This window comes from Platalea leucorodia, assembly GCF_965183815.1.
Source record: "Platalea leucorodia genome assembly, chromosome: 7".
Lineage (NCBI taxonomy): Eukaryota > Metazoa > Chordata > Aves > Pelecaniformes > Threskiornithidae > Platalea > Platalea leucorodia.
Window position 1 is genome coordinate 39,908,478 of NC_138829.1, and position 22,242 is coordinate 39,930,719.

A 22,242-nucleotide genomic window follows, 5' to 3' on the forward strand; every position below is an offset into this window, starting at 1 on the left:
TTTACATGTAGCATTTCTAGGCAAGCTGTACAGTGAGGCCAATGGACTCTAGGCTAAAGAGGGATTTTAGTGTTGTCCCTGCTGCTGCCTAGCTGATTTCATGAGGTATATGAAAAATGCAAAGGAGGATGAATTCTGACACTGTGGGATTGGGAATATGCTTGTTTTTCAAGATGAAAGTACTGCATAGTTTATACAGTCATTAAAAAATGACTTTTTTTATCATTATGTCAGCAGGGTGGCAAGAACAGCAGCAGGATAGAAAAGATGCAGCAATACCAGGGAAATACTGCCTTCTTCCAAAGAATTGTGACACTTTGCCTATAAGGGAAGGGAAGAACTCGGTTCAAATGGAGAAATGGTCAAATCTGATACACTGGAAATAGTAGATTAACAAAAATGACTTGCATCTTAGCAGCTCCCTCAAGAGCCTTTGAATGGATCATTATCAGGTTCTTCAGTTTTTTCCTTTTTTTTTTTTTTTTCTTCTTTTCTTCTTCTCCTGGCAATTTGAGCCACTCTGGGAATTAATTGAAGATTTTGACTTAAGACAATTAAAACCATTGCCAAGCTAGATGCCATTCTCTCTGGGGAAGGGACATAACTGAAGGAGTTAAGGCTTGGTTCCGTAGGTCAGGGCTGATGACAACAGGGTGTGTTTCTAAGTCATATGATGCCACCTGATTTCTGTCTGGCTTCACAGATGAAACTGCTGCGGGGAGTCTTGGGGGAGGGTGGGAATAACAAGTCTCTGAAGATGGCAAGGGGACAATGCCTTCACAGCTTGAGGGTGATTCCACATTGATCAAAACAAAGCTTTTTGTGCAACTCTAAACTGGAGATGGTCTGAAACTACCCTGACCTTTATTACCTACTTCTCCTTTTTAGCAGATAAGGTTCAAATCTGGCCTTGGGCATTTATTTTACCATTACTTTCAAATCTTTGAAGAGACCTGTTTTGCATTTTGGGTAGAAATTTGGCTGTGGAGTCTGAAAATTGTAAAACTGCATGAGGTAGACGTATGCGCAATGACAGATCTTCTCTATCCAGGCTTCCTTGCATTTGACCTTAGAAATGCTCTATTAACCAAACTCAAATCTGATCATCTGCTTCTCTGCCCATCTCTTATGGACAAATTGCTTTGATAGAAAAGAACATGTCGGTGTTGGACTTTGGTCCAAAAATGAACTGAAAATTCTAGTTAAGTTCAAAACAGCAGGACTGTGTGTGCACGTTCCTTGTTCTGAATTACTTCTGTATTGAGGCTACTTGAGAGATACTACTGCTTCTTGTCCAAGACTCCAAGCCTGCAAAATTGATTAAGACTGCGGTTTACTGTCCACAATTTGGAGATAAACTGGCTGAAAACCAAAAAATTTTATTTCACAAGTTTCAAGGTTTTGGACCCCTCATTTATTACTTGCTAGAACAAAAGAGAGATCACAAACTTGTAGCTCCCTGCTGTCCTCCCAAATTAGTCGATAGTACTGTAGTTGGGATCTTATCTTGAAAAAGGGGAGAGCAAAGGGTAGATCTCAAGTTTGAATTAGGCGAGTGCTTCAAATGCTGACTTTAATTATTTTAAGGTTCTTCCTTTGTCTTCTGCTTGGATGCATGCCCATATACCTGAAGAAAAGTATTATTTGGAATCCTACATTTCTACGAGTGGGTTAAAACAACAACTTTTCACAAGTACTGAAGCAAATTTACATCACTAGAAAGTTCACAACCAGCTCAGCTTGATTCTCTGAGCCTTCATGGCTGCTGCTTGTTCCTAGAATAACATGTATGTGTCTCTCTGCATTGGCACCAAAATCCGTAAGAGTTTTCCTAACAAAGTGATAAAGTGTAATGGCTTAGTGTTCAGCTGCATTGTCCTCCATGCAGCAGCGCTAGGAAGATCCCCCCTCCCCCCCGCCCCCGAAAGGTTTGTATAACTTACAGAAGTGAGTCAGGTATTTAAGTGGTAATTACCATAGGGCTTGGTTCAACCTGCAAAGTTCAAATCTGAATCTGGATCTGAACTTTCCCAGAGGCAGGGGGTGTGTTTGGACATTGTGTTGGTTTGGCCTATTATAGTGCAAGCTCTGAAATGCAGGTCCAGATGTGGACTGGGATTCTGTATCTTCCCAAGTATGAGACATTCAGGGCCACTTGTTTTGTTTAAACTGACTCCTGTTAAATGATACATAATTGAAATAATGTAAAACTGGATCTCATTTCAGGGAAGGTGTCTACAGCATGTCTAAAGGGTAGTATCTTGCTGTGCCTTTATTTTTCAAAAGGAGCCGTTTGCTGAAAGCTACGGAAGAATGAGAAGTTAGAGGGCAGGTTTGTTTTGGCTAATTACTGTAGAAGTACCTTGAGAACTTAAGCAGTAAATGAGGACTTTGGATTTTAGAGAGATCCTATCTGAATCTCGGGATTCAACGATTTTAAAGCTGCCGAATCCCAGAGACTAGAGCATCGCTATTAATACAGAGTGCTGCTCCAGACCCCTTTTGACACGTTTGCTTTTGATAGGACCAGGCCCAGGAAGAGAGAGCTCTTTGTTTGCCGTCAGAATAAACTCATTGTACACCCAGACAATTAACTCTTCAATCGACTTGCCAGCCTCTGTAAAGCACTCCAGTCCCCTCTCTGTCTATCTCCAGTTCTATTCAGACACTTAAGCACACCCATGTTTTTTGTTTATTATTCTGAAAAAGTCCTTCATAAGAATAGTCGGAGCGGATCAACATTGTCCTCCCAGCAGCATTTATCTCTGCCTGGCAGTGAATGTGTCAATCAGGAATCAAAAAGCCAAACAGAGGAGGCTTTGAATTGTGTCACGGGGGTCAGAGTTACTTCCAGCTGTCTGTGCGTGGGATAGGCTTTCTCGCAGGGCGAAGAATTGTGCTGCCATACAAATGCACTGACTACATTGGACCACAAAGTCCTCGGTGGCTTTTTTCATGTTGACGCACCTGCGAGGGAGATGTGAGGAGGGAGCCGGGGGGTGGGGGTGGGAACTAATGCCTTCCAGAAGGCACAGGGGACGGCTCCTCATCCTATCTGGATGATGCCTGGAATGCAGTGTGGCAGTAAACACTGCCTGTGTCTGTGCAGCAAACAGAATAGTTGATGTAGGAAGGGAAAAATCATTGCAGTGGCAGTGCAAGTCAACTTTGCAGTTAAGAGCTCCTTAAGCCATACAGAGCCCTTTCATGTTCAGCACTTAGGCACATTTTCATCTTTTTAAGCAAAACTTTTCCATACTTTGGTCTGTGTCCAAGTGTCTGTGGGTTGTTATATCCAAACGGAGCACATTGTTGCTGTTTCTTAAAATTAAGGCAATGAAGAGTGAGAACTCGCTTTTACTAATTTGGTTTAAAAAGTTGTTTTTTTCTTAACAGCTGTGGGATCTCCATGCATAGAACTGGAAAAGGGTGTGAAAACCTGGCAGGGAAGTCTATCTGCACTGGTGCATTTCCATTTCAGCTGCTTGGCAAGAAATTATCTTGATTTGGCTGGATTATAAGAATTTCACATTTTTTTGGCATGACTGCTGACTTTCTGCATTTATATTGGTGATATATGTCTCTGCATAAAAGTTGCATAGACTATTAAATAAATTATGACTTGCCGAAACTGTTTCACTTGATGTAGGAAAGGATTGTGATTAAGGCAACAATTTGCTCCACCTTTACAATACTGGAAGGGACATGTATTTTTGTATAAGACTATGCAAACACAGTTTTTGTTGTCTTTTTTTAATACTTAAAACAACACCCCCAAGCCAGGGGATAATGTGTAGAAATGTCAAAGTTGTAAAATTGCATCCTGAAGATTCAGGAACTGCACAGATACAGGGAGTTTATGTTGACCTGGCAGGTCTTTGTTGCATCCGACCAGAGTTACTAAAGCCACAGAAAGGTGTATGTATGACTTAAGTCCCTCAGGAGTGCCCAAGCCTAGGAAAGCTCTTCTCCCTTCCTTTTGGTTTGACAGACTCACTAAAGGTGTGCTTTGCTACATTGAACAGGACATGCTAAGAATTCACTCATGGTCCTGGCTATCTGTGCTCGAAGTTGCCTATTTAGCTTCAGCTATGCTCTGTAATGGCTCACCGAAAACCAGGTGATGGCAAGTGAACGAACCACTTGACACTGGACAAAGGCTGCCTCCTCCCAGCGCAGAGCTGTGCACTTCAAAGTGCCATCCTATTCTATCAGGCCGACTCAAAGTTTGGGAACCCTTGATGTTCAAGCTGTAGACTTGAAAAAAGATGAGATTTTGTACAAGGCCGGGATGGTTGACCCCATAAACACTAGTGCTCTTTAAAATGGTAGAAATGTTTACAGAGTGTCTCATGGATTCCAGTGAGAACACAAAGGTGATGTACTGAAGGTTGAGATTGCTTAGGAAGAGTATAGATCTTAGTCTGTTAACGTGGTGATGCAAGTATACAGATGACTTTTGCAGTGGGTATATTTTCCTGGGTAGGAGATGTGATATAGGAAGTTAATTCTGTCACCTAGCTTTCCCCTGTCTTCAGCTTCCATTAGGTGGCTTGAGGCAAGAGCAATGATTCACAGCAGCAGGCAGTTACTTCACATTTTTCCATAGTAATTTGTTTTTTCTATGGCAGGGAGTTTACTTTTCCCCAGACATAACTTGAGTTGCTTGTGGCCTCAGTGCCTGTATTCAGAGTAAAAAGATCAGTTTAACTGCCATCTTTTGCATGAACTGAATCTCCTTGTCCCTCAACCCCAGTGTACACTGCAGTCATTCCAGATGCGGACACTTGCTAGATATTCTGCAAGGGTAAGGGAAGGAACTCCTAGTGGGAGCGTAAGCACTAGATCTGCACTAGCATAAGCATTAGCAATAGATCTGAGTTATTGTCAGGCTAACACAACAAAAACTGTTCTTAAGCTTACGACCCTCTGACAGTGGTAGTGCAAGTGGGCTTCTGGCTTATAGCCATGGTATCTTAATGTGAAAATGGCTTAGGGAGAGTTGTTTGGACCTGCCTGTTTCACTCTTACCAGTGATAAGATAAAGATACCATCTTTAAGTTGACATCAGTTGAGCCAGAAAAATCAGTTCAACTTTTGCAGGTGTACCGTAGGAAATGGAGGCTTACTGGAAAGGAGTTTTATGGCTTTAAAACTATGTCCCATCAGAGGTATTTTGTTGAATGATGCTGTCTGTATTCAGTGGTTGTCGTGGCAAAATAAAGTGGGTATTCATGCTGGGTTGTAAAACATGGAAGAGAAGCATGCCAATGCACTCTTCATCACGGCTCTGAGAATATTCTGTAACCAAGGGAAATGATCTTTCATGGTTCTGCAGTACGTGAGTTCCTGATCTGGAGGCATTGCCATCTAGAGGGATTAGGAGGCACTTGACCTCTTTGATCCCTCTGTTTGTGACATGCTTTGCATGAGGAACTATTGCAGTTAGATGCCTTTTTTGAAAAAGTGTGGAATTTAATAGCTTTTTGAAGAAAGGAGTAGATCATACTTGATGAACATATTTCATGACCTTTGGCTGCAAAGTAACAATATCCTGTACATCTCATAATATCACAGGAGACCCCAGGTCTCTGAAATAGCTTGCGTTTTCTGTTCTATGTTAAAATGCTTCTTTAAGGAATACAAAATACTTGTTCAAAACTTTCAGGTATGTAAAATAGAACTTATTCGTTGTTTACCAGGAGCAAACAGGCCAGTGGAACAAATGTTCAGTGTGATGAACGGTGTATTGAGCAAGAGGAAAAATCAGATGAGAGCAGACAAGTATTAGGGTTGTTCTTCTGCCCAAAGGGACTGGCAGTGAAACTTCTTGCCATAAGCTAATTTGTAACATTGAGACCTACTGAGAATTCACCAGCTTAAGAAATAGATTTGGTAGTTTCAGAGTAAGACACTGGCAGTTGGGAAGTGAGCATGGTGTTTTTAATAAAGTGCAATTTTTGTCTTTTATGTGACTATTTCATGACCTTTAAAAAAATATCAGAAATATCCCTGCTTTTGATTTTTTGAAATATGGTGAATGTAATTACAGGGCTCTTGTCTAGTGCATTTTTTTCTTGTGTGTGTAATGAAAGAACTATACTTGCTCGAACAACAGGGGGGTAATTATACTTCTCTCTATTTGCAAAACCCTTAACAGTGTACTGGGTGCTGCTACAATGTGGACTTGGTGACAATTTTGCCTTAGTAACTCAGTGAGGAAATGACTGTGTAGTTCACAGCCATTTTACTGAGATGATCTTAAAAATAAAACACAGTTCAAAGGTTAGTTTGGTATTTTTGTTTATTTACTGCATTTATTCTGTCACTGTTTAATACCCTTCAGTAGTTTAATGGCTAACTTTATACAAAAACTTCTACAAAATTCTCTTTAAGAAGAATGTATTTCCCAAATTGTAATTGCTACCATCTCTGTTCTTCACACACACATGTGAGCCTAAAAGAACCCCCCTGAACCTGAAGCGTCCCAAGTTCTACCAAAGTTCACATAATGGTTTGGATAAAAAGTGTTGTCGCTCGGCTCCACTTCTAATTTTTCTCCATTGTTGGCTTCTGGGTTGCTGCTTTAAATCTGAGAAGCATTTATGTAATTACTTGGTGCAGAAGCATTCATGAGAACAATAGGAATAAACTTATTCTCATGCTAGTAATTTTTTTATGCCAGGTCTCTTCCTGTTTTATATAACTTTAAGAATTATTCACCTTTCCAGTTGTTCTGTAGTATCTCTTGCAGTTTTGGGTTGGTTTCTCAATCTGTAAAGCCAATCACGCTGATTACATACTGCTCACTGCTTCATTATAGTGTGAAGTGTCATCCTAAATAAATAAAATGTCATAGCTGTGGTTTCTGCGATCTTGTAGAAGCAACACAGCCTATTATGACAAATAAGAGAAGAAAAACTATTTACTTTTATCCAGAGATTTCTTTAAAGGGCAAAATCTTCCTTCTTGTAAATTAAGCAAAATTTGGGAAATTTTTCCAAGAAATCAGTTGCTCAAACTTTTAAAGAAAAATACTGCTTATCCATATTACTGGTAATACCCAATAACAGGAAAACTCAGAACAGGAGTTGACTGAGGAATGGTAAGTATTTTTTCTTCCAAATATTTTTGGTATGCTTACAATTAAGCATAAAAACAAATACATTGATCAAGAGGGAAAATAACAGTTTCTGTCAACCTCCTTTACTACAGTGGATCTCTGAGGTTTAAATGAAATTACCAGCACATTTTTTCTTTCTGTGAATTAGATTGCTTTCTATAGAAATGCATAAAATTAATGATCTGTGGAAGAGATGTTCAGGCTTTTGCTCACTTTATAAAACTGCAAATACAGGTATTGGTGGAAAAATAGTTTACAAGCCTCTGTTTTCCATCTCTGCCCTTCCCTTCCCCTTCCAATGGTCTTTTACTTTTGTAATTGGAACCAATACAAAGGAAGGCTGAGGATGGTTATTGCTACTTCTAGGAGGGGCTGTCCCGTGCACGTTTCCTCTAAATGGCTTCTGCCCTGTGCATCTGATACAGTCATGGAGCCGGTGGCAAGCCTGGCTTTTCTGGCATAGACTTCTCCCTCCAACTGATTTTTGCTGTACAACGTTCCATTTTAGGTTACTGCCAACTTTGTTGATGCCTATTGTCATCTTTTCCCATAATATATGCAAAAATAGTTGTTACGAATTGTAAGTTTTTAAAGCCACTGTATTTCAAAAAGGGAAAAAAAAAAAGCAATTCTAGGCTGATCTCATCTTAGTTTACATCCCAACAATGTTCTACGTTCTTATCTTGTAATGTAACAAAAGACTTTCCTCTACAGTTTGTTCCAGCTTACCTTGCCCACAGTCGAAGGTTTTGCCGCACTTAATGCTGTGCCACTGTCCTAGTGCTGTGTGAAAATGCTCCAAGCTGGGGCTTGAAATCCAGATCCCTCTGACTGCTGAGGAAATTAGACTCAGTCTGAATCCAAGCTGGGTCTTTAGATATGATGGATAGGCATACTAAGCCAAAGAGAGTGTAAACTCACCACTTTTCCCTGTGGTCCATCTCTAAATTTTGAGATTTATATTTCTTGTGGAATCTTTTTTGGTTGAAGCTTTTAATTATGAAAGACTTGTGGTCAGAAGACATGGAGTGCTCTTGCACATGAAAAACCTAATCTAAGAGAAGTTCTTTTTCCACGATTTTGCGATTAGAAGGCATTGCCACAGCATTGCAATTAGAGAATACCTTGATGCAGACATTGTAAGAAAAAAGATTTGCTATTGACCATCCCTTTCTAACAGCTCTGCAGTGAATGCTGGTGCCAGGTTCTGCCCAGGTAAGTTTCAGAAGAAGAGTTTTTCTTTTGAACAAAAAGAATAAGGAGAAAGACACAGTGGGACAGCAATCCCCAGACCCCTGCTGTCTCAGGAAACGTCTTGGGTGGGATATATAGCCACCTGAAACTAAGAAGGTGACTGCCTGATCAGTGCAACAAGGGGGGACTACCAGGTGATGCACACCAATGGTCTGTGGAGGGAGAGGGGAGAGAGGAGAGAGGGAGGGAGGCTTCTTTTAAGTCTAGGGATAGTGGCTGATGCATGCTTGCTATGTAAAATGTTATTGCTGTTAGTGTAAACTCTAAATAATTTGTTTTCATTCTGTCTGTCTTCTCTCTCTTCTGGACTTGGCCGGGCCATGTACAAATCCCAATCATTCAACAGTACTGGAGAGTAGATAGTATTTACCTCAATAATGGTAGTTTCTTTTCGATTCTTTTTAACCCTCAATTCAGATGACGGTTCGAAGCCAACGCCTACCATGGAAACCCAGCCTATTTTCGATGGAGAAGGTAAGAGCATCCCTGAAAAAAACCAATAATAACAAAAAAGCTACTTGCCTCTCTCTATTCCCTAGGATTTATGGCTCAGACGCTTTCTTTATCCTGCAAAGCAGAAAAGCCAGTGAATCTCATAAGTTATCCAAATTTCACAGTGCCTTTGGGACCTCAGGCATTTTCCCTAATCCTTTTACATCCTCCCCTCTTCCCTGGAATCCAACAATAACACCAGTTGACCAGATTCCTGGGGTAACCTTGGAGGAAAAGGTGTCACAGCAAAAAAAAAAAAAAATGTGCATTGAGTCAGAAATGGCAACTTCCTTTAGACTGTCCTTACCCCCTCACTCTCTCCACCCTTGTGATACCCATGCTGGGAGTTTCATAACCTCTGCAATGCGTTACAGCTTCACAAAAGGGAGGGTAGTGCTAAACCACAGCTTGTGAATGTTGACTTGAAAGAAAATTGCTGGGAGGTTTCTTTATTTAGCAATTACTTTCATTGACGCACATACTATTTAAGCAAATGAAGTCAGTGTCCTGGGCCCACTTAATTCATGGCCCACCAAGGCAGTTTCCTTCTCAAATGGGCTAATCTTGTGATTGTATTATTTTGGAGAGAGAATATCAGAGTTTAGTCTATTGGAAGCCTTGAAACAAGGATAAAATGGCTGTCATCACAAAGGGTTCAAGCCTTTTACACATAAATGTAAATACCAGTGGGGATATTGGTCCTTGGGCAGTGAATGGGCCTATTAGCAGCTGCTTAGATCTTGCTATTGCTTGGAAGTAGTGCATGTTTTCTACAGATTTAAACCCAAAACCATTATAGTCAAGCTATAGGCTGAAGTACAAACCACTGCGTGACCCACCTGAAACTGTGGACCTTAAAGCAGTGAGGGAAAGCCTGTGTGTTTTCATACTGAACTGCTGCACTTGACACTTTTTTTTTTTTTTAAACTGGATCAAAGGCAGAAATGAAGACTACTGAGCAAGAGTAGGTGGTGCTGTTGATACCTCCTGCCTTCTTGTAAAAAGAGGTGATGGGATGGTTTTTTTTGTTGCTAAAAGAAGCTTATTTAATGGCAAGATGCTGTAGTCCTGTCACTTCCATTTAGTGATCATAGGTTTGTAAGAATCTTCTTGTGAACTTTAAGAAACAAAGCAAAGCCCTCAGAGCAAAAAGCATTCTCAAATAAACAGAGGAGACTGAAGCCATGCTGACTATCTCTTGTTTATATCAAAAGAAAGTTCCTCCTGGCAGCAAGCTGATGTTGTATTACAGTGCTGTTTGTAATCACAGCATGCTTCTGGCCTTTAAGTTTTCCCCTGAGAGGGTGCCCGTAGATATTCAACAGAAAGAATGCACTAGTAAAATGCAGGAGTGACCTGATCTGGTTAATAGAGCCTGTTCAGAAGCTCCTTCTAGGAGAGACTCAGCATTTTGGTCATTCAAATAGAACTGGGCAAACTTCTTGAGAAATGGTGTAGTGAACAGACCTTTTCTGATGACAGGCAGAGTCTGAAAAAAATCTTGTCCTATCTTCTATGAAAAACATTTTCAATCAAAAGCCTTCACTTTGATTAGTAGGTGAAATCAAGTCTGATAAATGGTCTTGGACTGTATGATGAAAGATTGCCTCTCACAAATCTTGCAATATATTATGCAAGACCTTATCTCCCAGGCTTGTATAGAGAACAACTAATGCAATGGCTTCCTGTTGTATTAGCAGTGTCCCTTATGACTTGGGAGAAGAGAATATGAGTGTGACAGGCAGGTTAATCAAGCTATGCATAGATGAATAACCTCTGCCAAGTTTGTCACTCTGTATTTTTGTCATCCCTGTTAGTACAATAGGACTAACTAGATTTCAGTGGTTGTTGTAGTGATAAGCATAAGAAGATCCATTCTGGGTCTGACTAGAAGTTTGTATATCCACTACCTTTGAGCGTACTGTCTTCAACAGTGGCTTAAAGTGGGTACATCAGGGAGAGTGTAAGAAGCGTTTAGCCTGGAGAAGACTTAAAGGTGACCTAATAGCAGCCTTCCGATACCTACAGGGAGGTTTATCAAGAAGATGGAGCCAGGCTTTTCACAGTAATGCATGATGAGAGACAACAGTCATAAAGTGAAACAAAATGTTTGGACTGGATATAAGGAAAAACTTGTCACCGTGAGGACAATGAAGCAGTGGAACAGATTGCCCAGAGAGGTGATATTCTGTCCTTCTTTTCTGAGCTAGTCGGATAAAACCATCAGCAACCTGGTCTGTTCTTATAGCTGACCCTGTCTGGAGTAGAAGGTTGGACTAGACACCTCAGGATGTCATCCTGAACAATCCCTTGATTCTATCTGAGCAAACATGTCATGATACTTCACTAGAATACTCTCCCAGTGTCTTTGGTAGGTCTTCCTGAGGAATGGCTTGTACTTGGTGTCTGACACAAATGTCAGATGACAGAAAAGGGCAAAACAGTTATCTATTCACCTGTCAGATCTGGACTCTTCATAGATGTTCAAAGGAGTTAAAGTCCAAATCGCATTCAATTTCCCTGGGTTTGAGATCTCCTGGGATCCTGAAAACCTGTGTATTCAAAGTCAGGCAACCAGGGTGAGGTGATAGCAACATGAATGGAAAATAAAAATGTGGATTTTTTTTTTTCATGCTTTGTTTTTGGGTGCCTATCTTCAGTCCACAAGGGACTGACTTTTTTCAAAGGACATTAAATACACTCAGCTGCCCCTGAAACGTGTGATACCTCTTGGACCTCAGCATCTCCAAGATGAAGGTTCACCTTTCTCATGTTTTCACCTACATTAGAGGATAATGAAAATTCAAATTTCGGGCATAATAAGTTCCCTTCCCACTCCCTACCATCCTCCCTGAGGGCATAACAGAGCAGTGCCAGAGATAATGTAGATCAGATAACTTAAACTCTCCTGTCCAAGGTTTGAATCATAAAGCAGCCATCACTTTAAAAATTATTTCACTTCATTACAATGCAGATCTCAGTGATGTTTATAGCGAATCTCCTCTTAGGACAAGATTCTCCTCTGCAGAAGAGTATTTTATTAATGGTCTTTGCTGTAGTTTTAAATTTAAAAAAGTTTTATTTCCTCCTGCACTTCTAGACTGTGTTTTCTTTGCATCCACCCTCTATTTAGTTTCAATGTGCAAGTTGTATTCATTTCCTAAAGAATAACTTCTTTAAACATCTTCTCTTTTTTATAAACTTCACCTCTTAACTCAGTGGGAATCTACTCTTTCCACAGATCTGTTGTTCAGAGGAGCCTACGTTGTTTACCTGTATTCTAAAAAAATGTCCAGGTTAACTGGATGGAAAATACATTTTTATGGTAGATCCCAAAGGATTAATTTCCTTTTCTTTTCCTTTCTCCTCTTTTCCCACAACTCTTTTTCTTCGCTTTTCAACCTCACTTAAAGATATGCACCATTGTGTCTCTAAAGGCCCTGACCCATTCTTTGGCATCTATTGACTTTGCGTGTCCCTCCTTTTTCAGCTGTAGACATACCCAGTCCATATAGCGCAGAGCCAGAGCTAAATTTTATCCCAGATTTAGGAGTTTGGATCCAGCACTTTCATTTATGGACTTTTTCTACTTCTGTGCTTCTCCCCTTCCTACCTCTCACCCAGTGTTTAATTTGATGTAGTTCTCCCCCAAAAAGGCCGAAAGTATATAGGTATATGTATTTGCAGGAGTACATCATGACTGAGTGATGATAAAATAGTGTAGTGAAACCTGCAAATAAGGCAATCTTTGTTAAGCAAAGTTTTCCTGCTGCTGAAATATCAGTGTTCAACCTATATTTCCATATGAAAAAATGCCCTGAACATGATTACAATAATGCCTACAATCAATGTAGCTGAAAACATTTAAAAAGGAAAAATTCCCTTTCATTTTTCCTTCGTGCTCTTATAATGTATAATCAGTTTCTCTAGTAGTCAGCCAGCTTCTCTCTTGCTGAGCAGATCCATGTAAATGTCAACAAGGGAGCAGAAAAACTCTTGTAAAAACTTCTTAGAGGAACTTAAGACAAACTCCAGGATCTAGTGTTTAAAGAATGCTCTTGTGGAAACTGAACATTTTTCAGAAAATATCAGTTCTGAAAATGTCACTTTAGGAGCTTTAGCACATGGTATCAAGTACTACTTTGCTCAGTTCTAATCAAATGCTGATGTTGTGTCGTTTCTGTGGCTTGGGGCAGGTTCTGCTGTGTTTTGAAGTTGATTGTAACACCTCAGAGGAGGTGCTCTAAGCACTTTTTTTCCCCACAAATTTATGTTTGGATGTCTTGATTGTAGTGCATCAGACGTGCTTTTCTAACCAGAACTTGTTTCTTTAACAGACTTCTTTTCAAGTCTTTCCAGAAATGTCTTCATTTCTCTGCCTATTCATTTCAGATTTTGTTGTTGCTTGTTTCAGGGCACTGACTGTGGTCAGCTCTTCTTGGGCTGTTAAAGAAATATTTAAGGTCTGGATTGACTTTTTTTTAATCTGGATTTCACACATACTTTTAGTGGAAACCAACATATACTGTAGCACACAACATAACCTTTGAGATATCTAAGTCTTGAGGAGAAAGGCTTTAGACTTGAGAATTTGGGAAGTGGGGGGTAGAGGGAGGAAAAAAAAATGTTTTGCCATCAGAGAGGTAGTCTCTGGAACGGGAAGATAATGAGATAACCTTGTGGAAGATTTACAAATAGTGGTTCATACCTCACCAGGGGATGAGCCAATCTCTGCAAAGATGATGGATCAGTTAGGGCACGATTGTAGCAAACATCTTGTCCTCATGAGTAACAACCATGTGTATTCACTAGTTGCTGTAGTTTCTTTAAGGCAGTTATTTTTTCTCTTTCAGAAATCACAGCACCCACCCTTTGGATTAAGCACTTGGTCATCAAAGATTCCAAACTGAACAGCTCCAGTATAAGGAATTCAGGTAATGTTCCATCTTGGAAAAAAAAAAAAAAAAAAGGTTTCTTTTAACTAGGCTGCAGTCCTTCACCAACTGCTCTTGTTTCATTCTTTCTTCGTTGTAGCTATCCTGCTGCTTTTCGGTGTTGCAGGACTTGAAGTGCAGGCTATAAAATAATTTCAGATAGCATCCTTTTTTGTGTCCAGAGGGCCACAGTCAATGTGTGATGAGGGATGTTTCTGTTTCCCCAAACCATAACCAGGGAACCTCTAACTTCTTCATCTGTTAATTCATCCCAGCCAGCTGTCATCTTTATTCTGTTTGCTGTTCATCAGTCTTTCATGGATGTACAAACATACATACATTTGTATTATATGTACATTATATGTACTTTATACATTATATGTACATTATATGTACATTTGTACATACATACATACATTTGGCTCTCAGATCTGGGCTGTGGTTTTGCTTTAAGCAGTTAAAAAAATACAGAGAGGGGCTTCTTTTCTAGCAACTTCAAGACTCTTCTCTGCGGGGGATATTTTTTGATAGAAAAATGACTGGATTATTTCACAACTGAAAGTAGGTTACTTATGTCTGGGCCTATTTAAATGTTGAGATCATTTTTGTGGGTAATAGAGTGGCTGAGGGAAGACCCAAGCATAAAAACAGCAAAGAAAAGATCTTGAACATGAGTGGGAAAAGGGGGAGCAGGAAGATGTGAAGTTAGGATGTAAAACTTGAGATTGGAGATGAGGGTGAAACTGTGTGGAGTCACTGAATTCACAAGAAACTGGAAGAATCTGAAGAGCAAAGTTAGAGATTCTCAGTAAGAATTGTTTCTATCTGATATATTTTAACTGAAGTGGGAGAAAGGAAGAAGGTGAAGGGAATATCAAAAGAAGAAAATTACCTTAAGAAGCCATGGTTTTACTTTAAGGTTTAAATAGGAGCTGCTACTATTGCATATATTTTATGAAACAATATATGCCTACAACAGCTGTTGGGAATAACTCCAGTCCCCCGAACAGATAAATTGCGATAGCTCAAAGTACCTCATCACCTGGTATTTCTGGATTAGCCAGAGAGCATTCATGGCACTCAGCAGTTCCCTTAACCTTCCTGTGCCACTCCTCAACTGCAGGGTGAATTCAGTGCTAGGTTAGGTGAGATTCTGTTGCTGCAGAGTGGAGAAGAGCTCTTAGTAGGAGGACATCCATCATTGCCCAGACCCCAGTTTTAGCAACAGTCTTCTGTGCCTCACCTCCTGACTGTTTTTGTAGCAGGGCGGTCAGTGTAGGAACTGCCAGTGCAAATCATCCAGAAGCTTCAGATGATGTAGGAGCATCAGCACTCTTCTTCAAGGATGTCTTTCATGGGACAACAAATGTAGCTTGTGTTTTGTGAGCTGCTGGGACAACCAGCAGCTCACAGTGCAATTGAAGGTGATGGTTTAATATTAGAATCCTATGTAATGGGTCCTGCCTATTTTGGACACCAACTTTCCTTCTAATACAGCAAACCTCGTAGCTGCAAGGGAAACAGGAGTTCCTAGATCTGGGTTCTAGGAAGCTACAAAGGGACTTGGGAGCAGGGAGGTATTTTACTTGAGAGCCTGTCTCCCATCGTTTCTTGGCCTGACAGAGCCAAAGTAGGCTGGCTTTCTCTTTGCTGTTGCTGTTGTAAAGGCAATCGATTTGTTCAAGTGTTTCCTCAGGAAGCTGCCTGATGTAAACCAGAGTTTTGTTCATGGAAGAGTTTCTTTTGAGTTTACTGTTGTCCACTTTTTTTTTTTTTCAATTGATTCTGATGTAGTTTCTGTTATTCAAACAAGATTATTGTGGATGCGTGCTACGCGTCAAAAATACATGGTCTTCTGGTAAATTCAAGAGTTTTGTAAGAGGTGGTTTCTACAGCAAGCTAAAAGGAGGTGTGTGGTTCATCTGACTCGGCCTTACTGATTGCCCTGACAGACACTCATTTGCTGTAGGATCTCATTAAGAGACTGGGTTGCCAATTTTTGGCCCCAAATTTCCACATTAGGCCATAGAAATACACAGCTATCTTTCTTGCACTGAATTATTGATATCAAGAAATGCTGCCTTATTAAGGGCTACGGTTTAGCTGATATTAGGTGTGGGTTGCTTTCGTCTGTTTCTTTCAACCAGTGAAGCCTAGTCCCCTTGTTTGGTACCTTTCATTCCTTTTATACCTTGTCATATATGTTAAAAGGCAATGTAGGGTAGGTGGGATCAAACAACAAAGAGCTGAGGAGGATAATTATAATTTAGAATCTGGTTCTTCAAATGTCTTCAAGTCTGTCTTGGCTGAAGATGATGAAATAGCTGTCATGAGATGGGCATGCAAAATTAGGGGATGTTTTTAAATGCTTTTGGCCCTTGTCAGCTTGAAATATTAATGCTTAGCACATTTCCGATTTTTTCATTTATTTTTAAAGGGTTAAGGTAAGTTTTACTAGTGCAAGACTGGATTTTTGGTTTTGGTATTCGCTCAGCTATATTGTCTCTCTGAGTTTGCACTTACTGTCTTGAAACAGATACAGCCTGGTATCCTCTTGCAGCAATTTAATGGGATCACTGAAATTAGAGGTGAGAAAAGACCTAGTAGGTCATCTAATCTACTGCCTTAGGGCTAGTGAATGTTTGTACTGTATGAAGAGTAGCATTTTCTAGTGTGGCATAAATGCCTTAGGCAATAAAGATTTCACTTCTTCCCACAGGAAGCTGCTCTGCTCTCTGAACTCAATCTCAGGATTTTTCTTTTTGTAATATCCAGCCTAACTCTTCTTTTATTTCTGTTCTTTTTCATTAGTCTGGAGTACCTGAAAGCCTGCCCTATTCCTTGGAGTTTGTATACTGCAACACTTAACCCTGATCTCTCTTCTACCTGTGGTGGTTGTATAGCCGCATCCTTTGCAGTGAAGTCCAGTAGATACTACTGTCAGACCATGTGTACTGCTCTCTAATCAGCACTGATATTGGACATCTTGGAAAGCTAAGCACCATCACTGTATCAATCATGAGGAGAATTTAAGAATTGCTGTATGGAGACAAATAGGCTGTGTAATTTGCTCTTATTGTCTTTGGTCAATGTTAGGCTTCAGAGTGAACCACCCACCCGCTAGCTGAGCATTGCAGAGCTGGTGACACCCCGTGTTGCATATGGAGCTTGTATCTCGTAAGACCTGCATTTGAAATCTGAGTGTTCCACCTTCCATTTAGAGCTGACAAACAGAAGAGGTTCTCCTGAAACAGTCCTCTCTTTTGGAGCATTTGCATTTTGCTTGGCATGTGTAAATACTAATTAAGCTAGGGATCAGGAAAAGCAGAATGCTTCTAGCCTGGTGATTAGAGCACTTGACTGAGAATCTATATGTCTCCAGGCATTTTGCCAGTAAATTTTTCTATGCTAAGTAAAACAGCATTGCTAGGAGGGATTGCTAGTGCTGTTACCCCAGCCCACCTTAAAGAATGAAATGATGACTAGATCTCTTTGTCAGCAGGGTGAGCTGCAGGTTCAAAGCTTCTCTGCCAGAGGCAGGAACCAAAATATGAACATGCTCTAACATCTGGACTGTTGAGTAGCAAAGTTATTGTTTTTGTACACTTACAAGCTAAGTCTTCTGCACTTATGAATCGTAAAAGCCCAAAAGTCAGTTTTTCTTTTTGGGGCAAGTGAAAGATCTAGATCAACACAATATTTTATTTGCTGTGGCAAGATGACAAAAACATTTTTTGATGTTTGTTTTGAATTGACTTTCACCTTCCCCAAACATGCATACCCACGTGTGCACACACATGGATACCCCAGACTAAGCCCGTTGTTTAGCATTGCCCTCTGTGATGTGTCGTTTCTTTTTAACACTGCCAGAGCAGGAGGCGATACAGATGGGACCTTTGCAATGGCCATTCTCTAATCAGCATGGGCAGGAACTGTCTTTTCATTCTACTGTTACTGTTTCAGCCTCCTACTTTCCTACCTCCTCCCCCCAACCTATTGCAGCCTGGAACAGTCCAAATTATTATTTTACAGTTCTTAATCTAGGGAAACACTTGATAATGTATCCCGCTTCCAAGAAATCTAATGGCTGCCTGTTTGGGAGCACCCCATCTCCACTGAGGAATCTGTGGTTGTTCCTCATTTCCAGAGTTGGGTTATCTCCAAACGCATTTGTGCTACTTAGTGATTTGGTTTTAGTTAGCAAGAGATTCCAGCCTGTATCCAGCTTACCCTGACAACCTTTAAGAAAACCACAGAGTGATGTAATGAGCTCATGCATGGAAAAATAAACAGCTCTAGAGAAACCAGCAGTAGCAGCCTCAAGTAAATATTCTGCAGTCACTGGGGTTTTGAACATGACGTTATTTGAAAGGAAGAATGAGTAATATATTAAGGCTAGCAGCTGAAGACAGGTTTGTGTGTGCCTAGTTAAAAAAAAAAAAAAAAAAAAAAAAGAAAAGAAAAAACCCATAGCTGTTTATTTCAAAATCTTGCTTCTTGAATGGGGTCCAACTCCATGTGGCCTATTCTGTTCAGCTCTGGCACCCAAGCATCATGCAGGCATCTCATGTGACAGCTTTCCAGTGATAGAGCTTTCTGTCGTCAGAAGCTCCTAGCGGACAGAGTATAACTGTAAATGAGCTTTGAAAACAAGAATGGTGGTATTCACATTTCTTTTTGTTAATAGAATTCACTTGGAGCCCAAACTTCAGGGCTTCTCAAAGGGAGAAAGATCTTGAAAGCTGCATGTCTGTATATTCTTTTGCAAGAAGCAGAAGCACACTCTGCCATCCACCCCAAAGGGAGTCTGTGTACTCTTGGGTGCAGTTTGTCTCCAGAGATCCACACAGTGAGGTGGGATGCGATTATATCAAGTGTACTACTAGGACCTGGGTTCTCCGGTTTGTCTTTGTTCCTTCCTTAATTTTTTTCCCCACTTGCAGGAAAAAAAGGCAAGAAAACCCACATGACACCCCAAAACAGCTCCTGCTTTCTAATACTCACCTAGGAAGTGATACCAGTTTTCTGCATGCCTTTCTTAAGGATCAGGGCTAGTGACTGCTCGTAGGGGGAATGTACTCATGGTATGTTGCCTTAGCCATATGGAGTCTTTCTAGGATCCCATATATTAACAAGGAGTCTGCTTTTAAGCCACCTATACTGAGAATCAGTATAGTTCCTCCTGAGTCAGATTGTCAGGTGAGACCAACAAACATATAAGAGGGCAGGGCCTGCTGATTTGCCCCAAAAGAAATATGGCAGTTTTGGTAGGATACACGAAAAATAGCCAAGGTTAGACAAAAGTTGGATTTATCAGGACTTTCCTTTTTAGCAGTGAGAACTAACCCCAAGGAACTTGAACGCCTACATTATTTTCCAGAGTGGGGAGACGGTGCACCCATTTATGTTGAATGTGTAGTTATTTGGAGTTGGAGCAAATTTCCTTGTGCCTTGGAAATGTGGAACATTGCAGAGACCAGGGAACCGCAGGTAGATTCACAATCTTGAAAGGCAAAGCACTGTTTATTTAAAGACATGTGAGACCATGGGCTTCTGCTGCTCTTGCTACTTTTCTCCTGCTTTCTGCTACTACTAAACTAGTCATGTTAGTTCCAAACTGACTGGCTGTCTCTCCACGCCAGTTGTGTTAATGTTACTGTCCAAATGTCTATTACAGGATTGTAGGCTCTTCCCCAAAAATCTGTGGCTGGTTAGTGCTAGTCAGGACACCAAGTGGAGGAGATGGGTGGAAGCAAAAGTTGATCTTACTTTAGCAGGAAAGCAGGTTGAGAAGGGGAGGTAGCCAGGCACAGTTGTGCTTTAGTGACACCTGAGGAAGATGCTACAGTGGCACTGGAATTGGAGAATTTTGGTGCCTGGGAATGACATCCTAATGCTGACTGCAGTCCTCTTTGAATATTTTGGTGCTTCCATCTCCTCTGGGTGTAACACCTGGGAATAGTGGCTTTTGAACTTCCCCATAGCTGAAGAGGAAAAAACAAGTGTCAGTGATGATGTCAAGAACAAGAGTTCATGGGAGGGAACCAAGGGGTGAGAAAGCTTTTGCCTTTTCTATTATCCTCTCTTAATGTGTTCTCCTTGGGTCTTGTTCTGCATCTTGAGTCAGTGCCTCCCAACACAGTGCTCCTCTGACCTGTCAAAACTGTTGGGCTAAAATCTATCACTTTACTGTCCCGCCTGCCAGAACTATTTATCTTCAGACCTTTGTATTAGTCTTCTCACCCCTTCTTTTTGTGAGGGTTTGTTTTGGTTTTGTTTTGAATTAATTTTAATTTAGGTTCTGGCTTGGTACCAAATGAAGCAATCTCAGGAGAAGCTCCTGTTGAGTATGATATGAAAGCTTACTAATTCCGTTACATTTTCACAGCAAATCTCTATGCTCTTCTCTGCTGAGTTCCTGCTTCCTTGCAATCCAAAATGTGATGTTTCTCCCTTACTTTCTATCCCTCCTTTCCCTCTGCCTCCATCTGTGGTTCAACCACCTTTCCTGTCTTGACCGGTGCTTGGGAGGCCTCTGTCTTTTCCTCACTCCTGGAAGCTCTGAGAAGGTATGATATATGTGATGCCCAAGCGTGATTCTCCCACGGTCTCAGTGTGACAGGTGTGATGAAGAAGGGAGTATGTACGGGAGAGCAGAAGCAGGGAGAATGGAAGAATATAGGACCAGGACCCTTCCCAGACAGCCAGCAAACAAAGTCATAAATAACATGCCATCGGGGACCAGTTAATCTGCTCTATGAAAAGGTGCAAAGTATACAAGTGGGAAAAATAACATTGTATAATAATCGGCATGCAACCATAGGTGTTAAACCATATGCAGCTAGGCAAATAAATGAAGCTCCCCCTGAGTGCTGTGTGATAAATCATTCCCAAAGAATCCAGTCACTCCCCCCTCCTTATCCCCCAAAGAAAAAAAACAAATTACACTAGACATGGAGTCATAACTGCTACTCTACCGCTGCCAGTTAAGGCGAGTGGACAGGGAGCAGTAGGAGAAGGGCAAAGATATAAGAAGCTGGGGTAAAAGGGGAAAAAAGAACCAACCCTGCATTTAAAACCACTGAGGATTTGGAGGGGAAAGGAAAGGAACTAAGCTCCAGCACCAGACATTACCTGGACATACAGGGACAGAAAGTGGAGAGGTCAACTTTATGGAGTTTGTTTTGCTTTTTAGCAGAAGCTGGTTCATATTGGAGGGGTTGCATTGATTTGCTGAAGTAATTCCTTAGCAGCAAAGTGCTCCTTGCTGTATGTAATAGCAGCATTCAGCACAGGCTTGCATGTGGATCTGCATTTCACACATCCATCTGAACATCTGTTGATGCCTGCAGGTCACCTTCCTGCCTCTCTTGAAATGTTCCTGTCAACTTGACAAGAAAGATTATAACATTTCTAAGGTGCCACAGATAAGGAGGAGCTGTTTCAAAGTAATAGCTTGACCTGCGCTCCTAGATTCCCTCTGGAAAAGGTTTACACCTAGGCTTCTTCTGAAACCAAAAGTCCTGGTGGGGCTTGTAAGTGATTTGCAAGGAGACAACTGAAGAAAAAAAAAAAAAGAGTTCAGTGGTACACAGATCAGTGTATCCCTAAGAGTGAGTGTCTGCCCCCAGCATTGTGCAAGGAGGCCATGGATATCACCTAGTAGAGCACAAGGCTGTGAGGGAGCAGAGCTGCATTCCAGAACCGCTGGAAAACCCTACGCCTCCCGTGAAGGCTTCCTTCTTTTGGTGCCAGGCTTAGGGTGAAGAGGTTCTACACTTTGGTGGGTCTTGGAGATGGAGTGAGTAGATGATAAGAAGGGAAATGTGTGAGGTCCTGCAGGAATATCAGTAGGGCTTGTGGAGTGGCAGCATGGGACATTTGAGGAAAATATCATAGAATCATTTAGGTTGGAAAAGACCCTTAAGATCATCAGGTCCAACCGTTAACCTAGCACTGCCAAGTCTACCACTAAACCATGTCCCTAAGCACCGTGTCTACCTGTCTTTTAAATACCTCCAGGGATGGGGACTCAGCCACTTCCCTGGGCAGCCTGTTCCAATGCCTGACTACCCTTTCAGTGAAGAAATTTTTCCTAATATCCAACCTAAACCTGCCCTGGTGCAACTTGAGGCCATTTCCTCTTGTCCTATCGCCTGTTACTTGGGAAAAGAGACCAACACCTTCCTCGCTACAACCTCCTTGTATGTCAACTGTGTTCTTTTTAATTTCAAACTGATGTCAACAGACCTGTGAGCTGTGTTGTAAGAGTCCTGTGTATATTTCGGGGGGTGGGGGGCATGAGTAAAAGCTGTCATCTTCATGTTCCCTTTCTCTTTGCGGTCATCTCATTTTTGCATTTTGCCAGACCACCAAAATCAGAAAGTAGTCAATGGGAACCAGTGAGTACATTTTGTGGTACAGTTCAGGGGTGGCTTA

General features: G+C 41.1%; 1 protein-coding gene across 1 annotated transcript in view; it reads left to right on the forward strand.

Moving 5' to 3' along the window:
- The window catches only part of SMOC1 (SPARC related modular calcium binding 1), a gene marked incomplete at its 5' end in the record, with an annotated part of 136,419 nt that overhangs the window by 77,790 nt on the left and 36,387 nt on the right, over nt 1-22,242 (forward strand). Inside the window, 2 exons of the mRNA XM_082318875.1 lie at nt 8,795-8,851; nt 13,723-13,803. Of these exons, the coding sequence (XP_082175001.1) occupies nt 8,795-8,851; nt 13,723-13,803 (138 nt within the window). The remainder of the gene's footprint in view (nt 1-8,794; nt 8,852-13,722; nt 13,804-22,242) is intronic.